This window comes from Apteryx mantelli, chromosome 30, assembly GCF_036417845.1.
Source record: "Apteryx mantelli isolate bAptMan1 chromosome 30, bAptMan1.hap1, whole genome shotgun sequence".
NCBI lineage: Eukaryota > Metazoa > Chordata > Aves > Apterygiformes > Apterygidae > Apteryx > Apteryx mantelli.
In genome coordinates, this window is record NC_090007.1 from 638064 (window position 1) to 651846 (window position 13783).

The following is a 13783-nucleotide window of genomic DNA, read 5'->3' on the forward strand; positions in this document are numbered from 1 at the left end:
AAACTAAGGTATTAGTTAAACATATTTGATGACGAAACAAGTGATATCGCCCTATCCATAAAATTATTGTCTTGGTGGGCTGTAAATACCGCTGTAGGGGCTGCGGTATTTGTGCTCGCTTCGGCAGCACATATACTAAAATTGGAACGATACAGAGAAGATTAGCATGGCCCCTGCGCAAGGATGACACGCAAATTCGTGAAGCGTTCCATATTTTTTTTTTTTCTTCTTCTCCCGACCAGGCAGAAAAGCAGCCTCAGGCCCAGCCATGCTTTTTGCAGGCAGAGCCAGGACAGGCCCCCCCAAACCCCCACTCTAAACCCCAACCTCCACCCCAAACCCCAGCCCACATCCCAAACCCACACCCCAAACCCCCACAGCAGCCCTGACGCAACACACGAGACGCCAGGAGCCGTCGGGAGCACCGTGGTTTATTGTTCCTGTGTAAACACCACCCATTTCTGCATCACGCAAAACAGACAAGAGCAGCGATGACTCTCCCGGCTCTCGCCCACCAGCCCCGCTCGGTCTGCGGATTCACGGTGGGCCAAGGCCCGGCACGCCACTGCGCCACCCTGGGCGATGCTCCCCTGCCCGCTGGGCTCGAATGGGGCCGGCAGGTGCCCCCTGCGCCGTGGGAACAGGCTGCAGACCGGGGCCGAGCGAGCCCCCACCCCGCATGCCTCTAGCTGCTGCAGACACGCAAGGAGCCCTCGACACATACCAGAGACACGTACCAACACGCAGGACACAACACCACCCACAAGCACCCTCGCGCCTCCCACACGGCCGCGGCGGCTGTGCCAGGAGCCTGAGCTCTGCCCCGGCGCCTCGGCCGAGCAAGGCAGGCAACAAGCAGGAGCTCCAGTCACACGGCACCAGGCTGCTGGGCTGCGTCGGCACACATACAAACATATAAAAGACACGCTATATTACATTTAAAAACAGCCCATTACCCCCCAAATAAAAGGCAGGTCTGCATGCCAGCTTCTCACACCAACTGCAAACCAGAGCATCAGCAGCAGCTGGGACCAGGCTGGCCAGGAGACCAAGGGCTCTGCAGGAGAGCTTTGCCTCCCGCTGCGGTGCTTACACAGCAGGGCAAGAGTCCGTGAGCTCAGCCCAGGGAGGGGATGCCCAGTCCTGCCTCTCGGGCCTCGACACTTCCCTTTAGGCAGAAATCTCCTTCCTGTACCTATGGACCCAGGCCCAAATGTTCCTGCCCTTCCGGATCACTCTCCAGTCCTCAGTCTTGGGTTTGAATCCAGAACCGAGGCAGCTCTTTTCTCACCAAGCTGCTTTCAGCACCTTTACTGAGGAGTTGGGCAGGGGCTGAGCTTTACCATAAGCTCCATCGCTGGTGTCAGACTGCTGGTCCTGAAGCAAAGCACCTTCCCCTCCGGGCAGGCGACAGACCGGAGGCTCTTCCACTTGCTCAGGGTTTGCTCAGCCACATCTGAGCCGAGGAAGAGCCAGCAGCCATGAGGAACTATTTCATCACAGAAATACCTGGGCCAAAATCATCCCGGAAGCATCACAGTGCCAGAGGTGGTTCTGGTCCAGCCTGCTCATTTTTAAAAGCACCTGGGCTATAAATAGACACATAAACACTTCCAGGCAGAGCAGCTCCTGCTGGGAGCACAGCAACCAGGGAAACAGGGCAAGCACGGCAGATAGGCACCTGCTCGCCCACGCCTTGCGCCCTGAGCACGGCGGTATCTCGCAGCACCACACAGCCTGGAGTCCCTCTGCCAGATTAAGAGCAGAGTGCTGGCCTGGGAAAAAAAAAAACAGTCTGGCCTCTGCAGAAAGCATGCCAGCAGCGGAGCAAACGCTTCCACCCCGGTGTGACAAGATGAGCAGTTCTCACCCCACCTTTCCACCCCTCGGCTGCACCCGGAGGGGCCGGGAGGGCAGCGTGCACTGAGTTCAGCCCTGTGCTGTCCGGACTGCGGTCACACCTTGCACACGTGCTGGTGGCCGAGCCTGCAGGCCGAGTCCATGTATCCCTGAGGGGATCAGGGCGCTGCTCCTCGGAGCAGGCCCAGGGCTACGTCCGGACGGAGGGCACGGCTGTAAGCCCCTTGCTTTGCACCAGGTATCGCAGCTGTCGTCTCGAGCATCTGCTCTCGGAGGTGGGGAAGGGAGAAGTCCCGAAGCAGGGCGCACAGAGGGAGCCGATCCGCACTGCGCCTCGCGGTCCCTGCACTGTGCAAGGGGAGAGGCGAGCAGCAGACCAGGCTTATCCAGATGACAGGGACCAAGCGACTGGGAGAGGCCAGGAGCAGATGAACGAAGCCTTCAGCACACCAAGCAAGGAGCAGGACATCCTTCGGTGTATCAGCTCATCTGCTCCAGGTAGTCTGAGAGCAGGAGCTCGGGGCGCAAGAAGACGTGGTGCTTGTTGCTCACTTTCATTTGGCGTTTCCCTTCGATGTCCGAACCTGGGGGCAAGACAGAGCGGTGAGCGTGCCACTGCCCCTCAGCCAGGGGTCCCACGGCAACCTGCTGCAGGACATCCCCAGCCCAGCTGCAGTTCCCTCCTCAGAGCTGCTCCGCTCTTCCCGATAAGTCCCTGCAGCTTGTTTCTAACAAAGGTTCCCCCATGCTCTGCAGAGGTGCAGAAAGAGCAACGGTCCCCTCCATCCCCCAGCTCTCCCCATGCACCCCTGCTGGCACCACAGGCTCCACTTCACTTCATTAGAGCTCTCCCAGCATTTTCCACAAGCAGCCGCTAATGAAACGCTGAGCGGCAAAGGCTCATCTGCAGAGATGAAGGCCAGCGCCTCTTGTAGGATGCCTTGGCAACAAGACCCTTTAAAGAAACCCATGGGCAAGGCGCAGGCCTGGTTGTGCTCCGTGGGATGACACAGCAGCCACAAGAGAGCGAGCCAGGCAAGCAGCCTGTTGCTTTGAGCCATCCCAACCCAAGAACAAGAGGACACCTGGCTGCACTGCTGCAAATGAGATGTCCCCGGGCAGAGCTGGGCCTGGCCACGACCCCGGCTGATGGACTTCAGCGCACATGAGCCACACGCACATGGCGTCCCAGTCCCTGAGCCTTCGGAGAGGCGCAGGGTGACTGGGAGCAGGAGGGACGCTTAGCACAGAGCAAAGCCCAAATGGTGGGGACAAGGCGCAAACTTCTGTGCGAGGGGACAGCCCAGTCCCAAGAGGGGCTGCGCTCCCAGGATGCAGGGCGGGATCCAGCCCCAGTTAGGTCAGCCCAGGAGAGTTGGGCTGCCCCTCCCTGCACCCTTGGCAAGGGCAACCGGACGGCAGCCAAGGCAACGCTGGGACTGCCCGGCCCCAGGCCGTGACCGATGCCACCCACCAGTCACGGCTGCTGGCTAAGCAGCGCGAGCGCAGCCAAGGCTCCCGAAGGAGTTACAGCAGCGGGAGCAGGAAAGCAGGGTTATCTGTGAGCTGCAGCGGAAGGTGGAGCTGGGAGGAGGAAGGGAGGAAGAGGCTGAGCTGGAGACAAGAGATAGCGATGCAGAGAAGGGGAAAACACAAACAAACGTGAGGCTCTTACTGGCAGAGACGAGGTCCATGTACTGGCAGAGCGCGTGGAGCAGGAGTCGCTCGAAGCTGGGGGAGAAGGGGAACAGGAGAGTTAGAGCTGGCATGTCTCAGACCAGCATCTCCCCACACGTTGTCCTGCCCAACTCCTCCAAACTCAAGGATCAGATACAGGGAGTGCAGAGGAGACTGCAGAAATACCTGTTGTCCATCAACGCTGTGTAGACTGAGCGAGGGGTGACGGAGAAAAAGGCCAGCAGCTCCTCCTCCAGGCACTCCAGGGTCCCCTGGAAGGAGAAGCAAAGGCCATCGGCATGGAGAGGGCAGCACTGGCAGAGCCCTGCTCAGGTCCTGAAGCAACAGGCAAAAGCTGTAGAGCAAAAGCTGTTTCCCCATGCCCAAACCAGCACCTCCCGGGCAAGCAAAGCAGCTTCTGTCCCCACACAGCTCCGCGCCCCTCCCAGACATGCGGTTTTTGCCTTTGTGGACTTGCAGGGGCCTGGGCAGAGCCCAAAGCAGTTTGTGTTCACAACCATCTTCCCGTGCCGTGTCTGCATAGCCCCCAGCACAACGAGGCCTCAGAGTCCCTAGCAGTTACTCCCAGTAGCGCCCAGGCAGACAATCTAGACACGAGACGGTGGAAAGGCACAAGGAAATAAACCACATCTCCCCTATCCAGTCCCAGAGGCGGGGAAGAATCTGGCTCCTGCCAGCTCCGTGCTTCGTGTGCCAAGTGTTGGCTCATGTTCAGAGCAACAGCAGCTAGAAAAGCCTTGTGCCTCACATCTCCTTTCCTCCTGACAGTCAAAGATCAGCCTGAATGCAGCTCTTTGGAGCACTGTGACCCCAGAGACAAGCAACAGAAGCAAGTCTCATTGGAGAACGAATTGAGCAGAAGCCAACGGGCAGCAGGAGCTGAGGCTGCTTTTAGAGACAGCGCTCTAATTAGAACAAGGAAAACAAACAGAGCAGGAAAACAGCACCATTGAGAAGAGAGTGCAGAGAGCCAGGCACCCCCAGGGCCCAGGAAAACAAGTGTCCGTACACACAGCACAGCGCACAGGCTGCGTGTGGCAGCTCGGCTCCCTAGGCCAGGCGGCACAAGGCCATGCTTGTCTTCCAGTTCGGATTTGTCTACTCAATGGCTTATACAGTTTGACCCCTCTCAAAATGCATTTGAGTTCTTCCAGATGTCCTTACTGGACAACTCTGAACACCCCAAAGGCTCCCTTGCTGCCCGTGTTGGTGAACAGGCTTCATTTCCCCTCTTACCAGCCGCTCATTGAGCAGAGACTGGGAAACTACCAGGTAAAAATGTCCTGTAACTACCAGAGAATACTGAGCCAGGAATAGCCATCCGTACCGGGAGTTAAATTTGATCAGCTGTTCCCAACTAGCCACCAGTGCAGGGGTTATAAGAGAACAGGAGCACATTCCCCAAGAGCTCATCTGGAATTTGGCACTTGTTCTGGCTCGGCGCCCGCACACAAGGTCAAGGGGACAACCTTCAGGACACGTCCCTGGACGAAGCTGCACGTGCGGTTCTGGCACCCGGCGCCCTGCCTGCCCCAGCCCAGCCGCCCCCGGCAGTCACCCCCGGCTCACCATGGGGATCCTGCCCCGTTTCAGGGTGGAGCGAAGCCGGCGGCTGATGCGCTGGAAGCACTCCTTGGGTGTGTAGGCAGGGTGCCCTGGAGCCGGTGGAAAGAAGAAAGAAGGGACTTGGATACGGTCTGCATCCCCAGGGTCCCTGAGCTAGCACTGGCTGTAGCCACATGGCAGTGGCTAGAACAGGATGACCAAAATCTCCCTAACTGCCCCAGAGGATCCCAGCTGGCCACCTTCTTCGCTTGCAGAAGATGGATCTGCACAAACTCATCCCCAGACCACTAACACCCTCCCCAACAGGGGAGCATTTGGGGGGTGCTGAAATCCAGGAGCAGTGCAGTGGGTGTGGAATTGGGGGACGGCTGCTGTGCCAGTCACACCAGCCATTCCCAGCTCCCATGAACCCTCCCAGGTCCACGATGGGGTCGACCAGGTGCTAACCCCTCCCTGCAGCATCTGAGGGTGAATTCAGTCACTCCTTGACCTGGCCGCAAGCGGATGGTGCAGGGAGCAGGATGCAGCCCTCAGGGAAGAAAGCCCTTCCCAAAATGCACACAGGCACTCAGGGAGGAAAGGGAGAGGGTCTCCTGGCCCAGCTTCCCCTCCCCACACCTTTCCACTTGTCTTCATTCTTCACAGGCAGCTTCCTCTTGTGTTTCTTCCTGGCCTCCTCCTCCAGGTAGAGCAGAACTCTCTCTTGCTCTTCTCCTGACCGGTTCATGAAGTCATTCCAGATCTGACAACACAAGCCACCAGGCCCCCATTGCAGAGACATCTCCAGGGAGCACCCAGCTGTGTGCAGCCGCCACTTAAGAGCCCTACCTGAAACCCCGTAAGTCTCCTCTTCACCCACCCCAACCCCACCACCCTTCTTGGAGCTGTACAGATGAGAGAGCCCACTCCAGAGAAGTAACAGCGATCATCCCTGCAGCTTGGAGAGAGATGAATAAATGGGGCTGGGCAGAGCTCTGCAGCTGTGACACTGCCCAAGCCAGCATGGAGGCAGATCACAGCTGACACAAGCCACAGCAACAGTAATCTTTCTCCTCGCCTCTTCATGTCCCGACGGTACATAACAGCTTGAAACAATTGCTTTGGGAGGAGATGCAGATTTAGCACTCAGAGCCAACAAAGGATGCCAGGAGTCCATGACAGCCCAGCCATGCAATCCAGCCTCAAACCCAGGTCTACATTAGGCTTTCTAAGCCTGGTCTGCATGAGTAGGAGGAGAAGAGCTCTCTGCAGAGCCAAGAGTGCACACAGTCCACACACGGAGCCCATGCAGAGTCAAAACCCTGAACGTCAAGCATACAAAAGAAGCCAAAGTTTCAAAATGCCAGGTTACAGAGCAGATATTGCAATACCGGCTGGGCAGAGTGAAGCAACAGAGGGATTTAGCAAGGGGCCTGTACTGAAGGAAGCACTGCAGCCTTCACAGGGTTAATCTCTCTGCAGGCACAAGCTGTGCAAAGCTGCAAGTCCCAGGAGCGCACAGCAGTGCTGCAGGCACTGTAGGGAAGGCAGCAGACTTCACTAAGCAGGCCCGGGCAGCCCCCACCGGAGCAGTCCTCCGAACCGACTTTGGCTCTGAGCAGGATCCAGCTCTTGCACTGCACATTTGGCCCTGTACCCCGAGTGGATCAGACAGCCCAGAGGTCCCCCCTGCCCCACAGGACCAGGGGGCCCAAGACCCGACCTCCCGCTTTGCCCCACGCAGCTGCAGCTGGGCACCAGGCACTTGGACACCACCCCTAACTCTGACATGAAAACACCGCTTGGGTTTAGGAACGTCGCTTCAACCCGGGGAGGGAGAGGGCTCCTCTACCAGAGGACTGAAAGGTACAAACACCGCGTACTGCTGGGACTGGACCCTTCAAGGTCTCCTGAACAAGCCCTGAGCTGGACAGATGTCTGCGTCCTACCTCCACGTAGGTCTCGTTGTTACAGGCCTCGGAGAAGATGCTCGGGGTAGCAGAGTGGGCAAGCTCTCCCTCGTCATTCCCACATTCATCTCGCTCCAAAAGCGTCATCAGATACCGAGCTAGGAGAGAAAAACAAGGCCCCTGAGTCAGGAGGGAGCGCCTTCAGAAAGGCCCTGCATCTCCGGCATCACTTCTATTTGCACCATGCGGCATGGGGAAGAGCAAGAGGATTCGGGGCAGATTCCACCTGCCTAACACACCGCAGACAGCCCCTGGAGAGAGACCCAGCACGGGAAGAGTCGGCTCCCAGAGGCTGCCTGGAGCCCACAGATCCTTACTGTTCTCCAGCCTCTGCAGGCTCTTGCGCCCCTTGGCTTTGGGGATGAGGTCCGAGTTGCGGATGGCCTTGTTGATATAATACTGCTTTCGCTTGGAGGGAGAGAACCTCTTGGATGGAGAGTCCTCCAGGGGAGGCAGGCAGTCTTCGATCCTCCTGTAGAGACACACGACAGAAGGGACTGAGCACACCCGAGACCTCCAGGACCCAGAACGGCTCGAGGAAGGCGAGGACAAGGAGCTGCAGGGGGACTGCCACGGCGGGGATGCCAGGGACGACGGGAGAGGCAGACGGGGGGAGCGTCTTCCTTCAGAGTGACGTGGAATAAGCACCACATCCTCCTGCATCAGGCCCTGTGCCATCCAGCTCACAGCCTTATTGGCACGCTGCACTGCTAAACCAAGTCCTGCTCCAAGGATTTGGTCTGTTTAAAGCAGCTGTGTATTAGCAGCAAGATGTTCTGGGTAATTAACTCTACCAATATGCAAAGCGAAATAAAGACATTCACCTCCACCGAGCAGAGACACGTCTCAGCTGGCCTCCCCACACAGCAGGATCTCAGGCACCCCCAAGGTTCGGAGGGACCCGGAACGTGCCCACAGGCAGCTGGGAATACACCTACCAACCGCGCTTTTCCTATTACCCAGCCAGAGAGCACCGCCGGGAGCCAGCAACACCTTGCCTGGCACGAGGCCCCCAGAGTGATTTGCAAAGGGCAGGTACCGTTTCCATCAGATAAACAAGAATAGAGTTAACACCTGGCCTAGCCATATAACTATCCCCAGAGGAGGCTGGTTCTTCCCTCCAGACTGTTGCACTGGTGTGGCTGTACCTCATAACCAGGTTTTCCCTCCTCCCCTACTGGCATAAGAGCCTATTCTGCTGGTTCTCCATCCCCTGGGATCTGCCCTAGCTCTGGGCAGAGCTGGGAACAAGGACTAGGAGGCCGAGCTCACCCTTGAAGGGCGATGGGCCATGCTCCCCTGCCAGCAGGGCAGAGCTGCCGATGGACACAGCAACAAGCAGCGTTGTGCGGCACAAGCAGGCGGGCGCGTGGAGCTGAACCGCCTCAGCACCACCGAGAGCATTCACCAAGCAAAACGCATCATGCCAGCCCTGCCAGCCCGGCCCCCAGCAGCAGCCTTGAGTGCAATAAAGCTACAACCCCCAGCAGAAAGACTCCACCATTCACGGATACACATCAAAGGTGTCTTGGCTTTTATTCATAACAACTCTGTGTTCAGGGCATTATTTATTAGGTGCACAATTTAGAAGTGACCATAACTTAGCCGATTTCCTGTTAAGATGGAATTGAGTGATGAGTGAGAAGCTCACTGGACATTTAATGCAACCATTTTACTGTCAAAGCTTATTCTTGTCCTGCCGCTTGGAAAAGCCTCAGCGCCCAGGCCTGGCATGGGCACCACCTTGCAACAGCACTGGCACAGCTGTCCCCAACATCTGGAAGCAGAGAGGGCTGCACTGTCAGATTACAGCAAGCCAACCTGGGAAGGGAGCCAGCTTCTTTCTTCACTTCGGCACCTTGATTTTTTTTTTTTTGCTTCCCCTGGATGGGGCAGCAACTAGGCCTCTAATGTTGGGGAGAAAAAACAAAATCAGAAAACCTCTCCCTCGCTTCCAGGTGGAAAGAAAAACGTGACAGAGATGGCCTTGCAAAAAACCAGCAGGGATGCATGTAACTCCAGTGATGACTAACAGATCAGGGAGGAGAGCTGTAATCTAAGTGGCAAACAAAAGATGATCAGGGTCCATGGATCAATTTTTGATACCAAGGCAATTAAAAAAAACAAAACAGAGGGAGTCATGTTATCTGTGGCCCCAGTGCAGAGGTTTGAGTGCACAGAGCTAAGGAGCTGCGGGTCTGGCACTCCCAGGAGGCAGTCGCAGCTCACCAGGGACTGCTGCATTCGCCTTGGTGGCTTACAGGAGCCCTGCAAAGACAAGGGGCCCAAGGCAACACAGTAAATATTTATTCTGTTTTCTGTAGATGACAGAGCCCTAACTCAGGGCAATGGGATAACAAGGAGGTTTTCCTCTGTTGGAGAAAGGAAAAAAAAGTTAAAAATAGCTGGGCAAGCGTCACCACAGCAGGAGCACTCGCAGCTCAGTGGCAGCTCTAGTGCTTTTAGCTGCGGGGACTCCTCCACCGCCAGCTCCTGCACAGCCACCAGGCACTTTGTGCCCCAGCACAGACCCTGCACGGAGCCCTGGGGGGGAACAGGACTCAACTGGGGGTTGCAAAGGTCTGTTGGAGACAGACCCCATCCCCAGTGTCACAGCCATCCCTGCCTAACCCTAACCTACCCCTAGGCTGAGGCTTAGGCCATGGTCATGCTCAGTCTCTCAGCTGTTCTCGCACCCCTCACACTTCAGCTCACTTTACTGCCTGTCTCCATGGTCTCTCAAGTCCTCAAAGGCTGTTTGCTGAGGAGCCCAGGTGCCTGGTGAAGTGCTCATAGCTCCCGGTCCCCTGCCCTGACTCACTGCACTGCCACGTCCGTGATTCAGTGGTGCCTTTCTGTCCCTCGCAAGACCTGCAAGCACCGGCCAGGCGACTCCCTGCCCCAGTTGTGAGCCCTGGTCGCTAGCAGAGCCTTCGCCGCGGAGGTGTTGCATCAGCGCACCAAGTCCACGCGGAAGGCTGTGAACTGAGTCACCTGCGCATTGCGCTGCTCGTCTGGGGCTGGAGCCCTGCCCCGGGCGCCAGCTCAGCCCTGGGCCACGCACTCCCAGCCCTGCAACCTCGCCGGGGAAAGAGCCGGGACCGGGAGACTCTGCACCCCCATCCCTCCTCGGGGTCCCCATCCGTAACCCAGGGGTTGTGGCACCGCTCGTGTGCGGCCGATAACGCAACACACAGCGAAAGGCTTGCTCCTGGGGCTGATCAGGGGCGGCACCGCTCAGCCGGGCAGGAAGCCGCGCGAGCAGCCAGCGGCCGCCTCGCTGGGGCCCCGCAGAGCGACAGGCAAATGAGTCAGTGCGGCTCTGCAACGTCGCCCTGCTGCTCAACGGCGGGATTCATTTCCAATCTGGGAGATCCACAGGTGATAGTGACCTTAGGACTGTGCCAGCACAGCCCAGCTTTTCAGTCTCGGGCGCCCTGCCAGGAGCAAACAGCAAGTCTCGGACGAGCTCCGTTTCCAGTCCCTGTATAGGTAACTTCAGAGTTGAGATCCTCTTACATGCAAGCCTCAGCGCCAAGACAAGCTAAACTCAGGCTGCCACTGTCTGCTGTCACCCTGAAACAGGGCAGGTTTTCTGCAGAACTTCCCCCCAGCCCCCAAATTACTTGCTGGGCCAGGACTCCTGTGTCCTCTACCGACTTCCACAGCAGGCTCCTCTCAAGGGGAGCCTGAGCCTTGGCTTGCCGCGGTTCCTCCTTGCCACCCAGCACGCATGCCGTGAGACGTGCTCGAGGCAGACGCGCTGCACGGTCACTTCCTCCAAGCCCTCAGATGTTGCTGCCACCACCAGCAAGTTCCCCTTCCTGCCTGGTTAGACACCAGCACGGCCCAGCCTCACCCAGCCTCTCGGATGAGCACCTAAAACAGGGGAAGAGCCTTTGAAAGGACAAAGTCCACCTCTGCCCTCAGCAAGCCACAGCTCTGAAGTCCAGAGCTAGGGATGCCACAATGAGCTCATTCCCAGGGGTGGAAACAACCACAGAGCTCCACAGACGCAGGCCCGGCAGCTCCCATACCACGGCACGGATGCTTTAGGGCAGGTTTGCCGCTAGACTTTGTTTGCATGGCCAGCAACTGCCTCCTTCCGTGCCAACCCGAGCCTGCGGAAAGCCCGGCCAGGGCTCTCCTGCTGCTGCAGGAGCTGCCGCCTGTCCCTGCGGCACGCACGGGATGCCCAGGTACCCAGCAGGGCCAGGGAGCCGGTGGCACCGGAGGGACCATGCCCAGCTCCCCCCCCACAGCACATCACCTCTGCGCTCACTCGTCCTCACGACACCTCCCCACGAAGCACCTGTGACCTTCAGCAGGATAAACAGTAATTAGCCCATTAGCCTAATCACATTCCCTTGCCTCTGACACAAATGCCTTCAGGCCCAGGCGCTTTCCTGTTCCTGGCTGACAGGGCAAAAGGTCTCCTGGGACAGAGCAACGTCCCGTCACCAGCGCTCCCCTTTGCTCTGCCCCGCGCCACGGGGCGAGCGCTCAGGGCTCTCCCCGCTCCCAAGCGGGTGGGGAGGGATGGCGTTGCCCCGGCCTCATTGCGACGCCTTTGGCACATCCCTGCCTCAGTTTCCCCTCCAGGGAGCTGAGGATGGGCTCCTCCAGTGCAGAAAAACTCCCGGCCCAGCGACCGCCACAGGGGGAGGCACCTGCCAGCAGCATTTCTGGGCCTCAAAACGCTGCTTTTAGGCCGAGGTGCAGAAACCAGGGTGTTTTGGGGCGCAGGCAGCACCACGGCCCGTCCCTCGCAGGGAGCCAGGCATGTGGGGACGGAGCCCACGGGCAAGGGGGGCGCTGGCTGCACACCGGGGGCCACGGGCACGGGGCAGCGACCCGCTGCTCTACGCAGCCTGTGGATGCCCACAGTCACCCCACGGCCTGTCCCAGTGACAGCCTGCTGGCAGGCCCACAGCCAGCCCCACGGACACACCAACCCACCCTGGAGAGGTGGGCACACAGGCCCAGCCCCACAGACACCCCAAGCCCCTCCCATGGCCAGCCCCACAGACACCCCATGGATAACCCAACTACCCCTATGGCCAGTCCCTCAGCGGGCCCCACAGACACGCCAGCTGCCCATGGCCAACCCCACAGACACCCCATGGACAGCCCAAAACCCCCTATAGCCAGCCCCACAGACACCCCACAGATAGCCCAAAGCCCCCTATAGCCAGCCCCATGGAGAGCCCCACAGACACCCCAAGCCCCCCATGGGCAGCCCCACAGACACCCCACGGATAGCCCAAGCCCCCCCACAGGCAGCCCCTCAGCCAGCCCCACAGACACCCCAAATCCCCCTACTGCCAGCCCCACAGACACCCCATGGATAGCCCAAAACCCCCTATAGCCAGCCCCATGGAGAGCCCCACAGACACCCCAAATCCCCCACAGCCAGCCCCACAGACACCCCATGGATAGCCCAAATCCCCCACAGCCAGCCCCACAGACACCCCACGGATAGCCCAAGCCCCCCCACGGGCAGCCCCTCGGGCAGCCCCACAGACACCCCAAATCCCCCACGGACAGCCCAGCCCAGCCCCATCACAGACACCCCAGTCTCCCTCCCTCTCCCCCCCCCCCCCCCAATGACCAGCCCCTCGGAGACCCGCCGGCGCCGGCCCGCGGCCCCGCTCACCGGCAGGGCTCCTCGGGGGCCCGGCCGCGCCCCGCGGCGCCGCCCGGCAGCACCACCATGGCCGCGCCCGGCCCTGCGGCCCGTGCGCCCGCCCGCCTCGGCCTTAAAGGGGCCGCGCCGCCGGGCTTGCACCGCCCCCCGCCCGGAAGTGGCGTCAGAGGGGGCGGGGTCCGGGGTCCGGGGCCTGGGGGCGGGGCCGCCCTGACCCCGCCCGCGGGCGCTGAGCGCGGGCGCTGCGGGCGCCGGGGGCGTGTTGCGGGCACTGGGAGCACTGGGAGCACTGGGATGGGGTGCTGAGGGTGCTGGGAGCACTGGGATGGGGCACTGGGAGCTCTGGGATGGGGTGCTGAGAGTGCTGGGAGCTCTGGGATGGGGCGCTGGGAGCCCTGGGAGCCCTGGGAGCACCGGGATGGGGTGCTGGAGGCACTGGGAGCACTGGGGCCGTGTGCTGGAGGCACTGGGGTGTACTGGGTGCACTAGGGCAGTGTACGGGAGGCACTGGGCGCACTGGGATAGGGTGTTGGGGGCACTGGGCACACCGGAATGGGGTGCTGGGGGCACTGGGCACACTGGGATGGGGTGCTGGGGGCACTGGATGCAGTGGAGCGACACGGGCTGCGTCTCGGGGCTGCTCCGTGCTCGACGGAGCGGGGTGGCTAAAGGGGAGCTCTGCGCCCTGCGCATGCAAATGCCCCTTCCCGTCGCTGCTGGTATATTTGGGTTTGGGCTTTTTTTAAGCAAACCGAGCAGCCGATCGAACGGGGAGGAGGTGGGGAAAGGCAGCAGCTGAAGCGGCGCCAGCCCAGTGCAGGTCTTGCAGCTTTTTACAAAACCGGGACCAGGGGCGCAGCGCGCTGCCAGCGTGGAGGGCCAGGCCGGAGCCTTTGCACAGAACTAATCAGGGAAACGTCCCTGCGGACCCAGCACGAAGCTGCAACTTGGGAAATTCACAGCAGGAAACGAGCTGTGTTTATAAAACATTCAAGTCCCCTGGTAGCAACTTGTTTGTTTGAAATAAGCTAATTTCCTGCAAGATACTAAACAGTTGCAAAGA

The 13783-nt window shown here is 59.6% G+C and overlaps 1 protein-coding gene and 1 non-coding gene across 2 annotated transcripts; one reads left to right on the forward strand and one right to left on the reverse strand.

Annotated features, from left to right (window-relative positions):
* The first annotated feature begins 111 nt into the window (after nt 1–111).
* On the forward strand, nt 112–218 carry LOC136994565 (U6 spliceosomal RNA). The gene has a single exon (XR_010886616.1). It is a non-coding gene; the product is annotated as a U6 spliceosomal RNA (small nuclear RNA).
* Nucleotides 219–412: 194 nt separating this feature from the next.
* Nucleotides 413–12810, reverse strand: R3HDM4 (R3H domain containing 4). The gene is made up of 8 exons (XM_067312789.1): nt 12730–12810; nt 7391–7545; nt 7053–7171; nt 5743–5866; nt 5128–5213; nt 3724–3809; nt 3536–3591; nt 413–2444 (listed from the first exon to the last, which is right to left on the reverse strand). The coding sequence occupies exons 1-8, from the start codon at nt 12786–12788 to the stop codon at nt 2341–2343; spliced, it is 789 nt and encodes a 262-aa protein (XP_067168890.1). The 5' UTR covers nt 12789–12810; the 3' UTR covers nt 413–2340.
* Between the last annotated feature and the right edge of the window lie 973 nt (nt 12811–13783).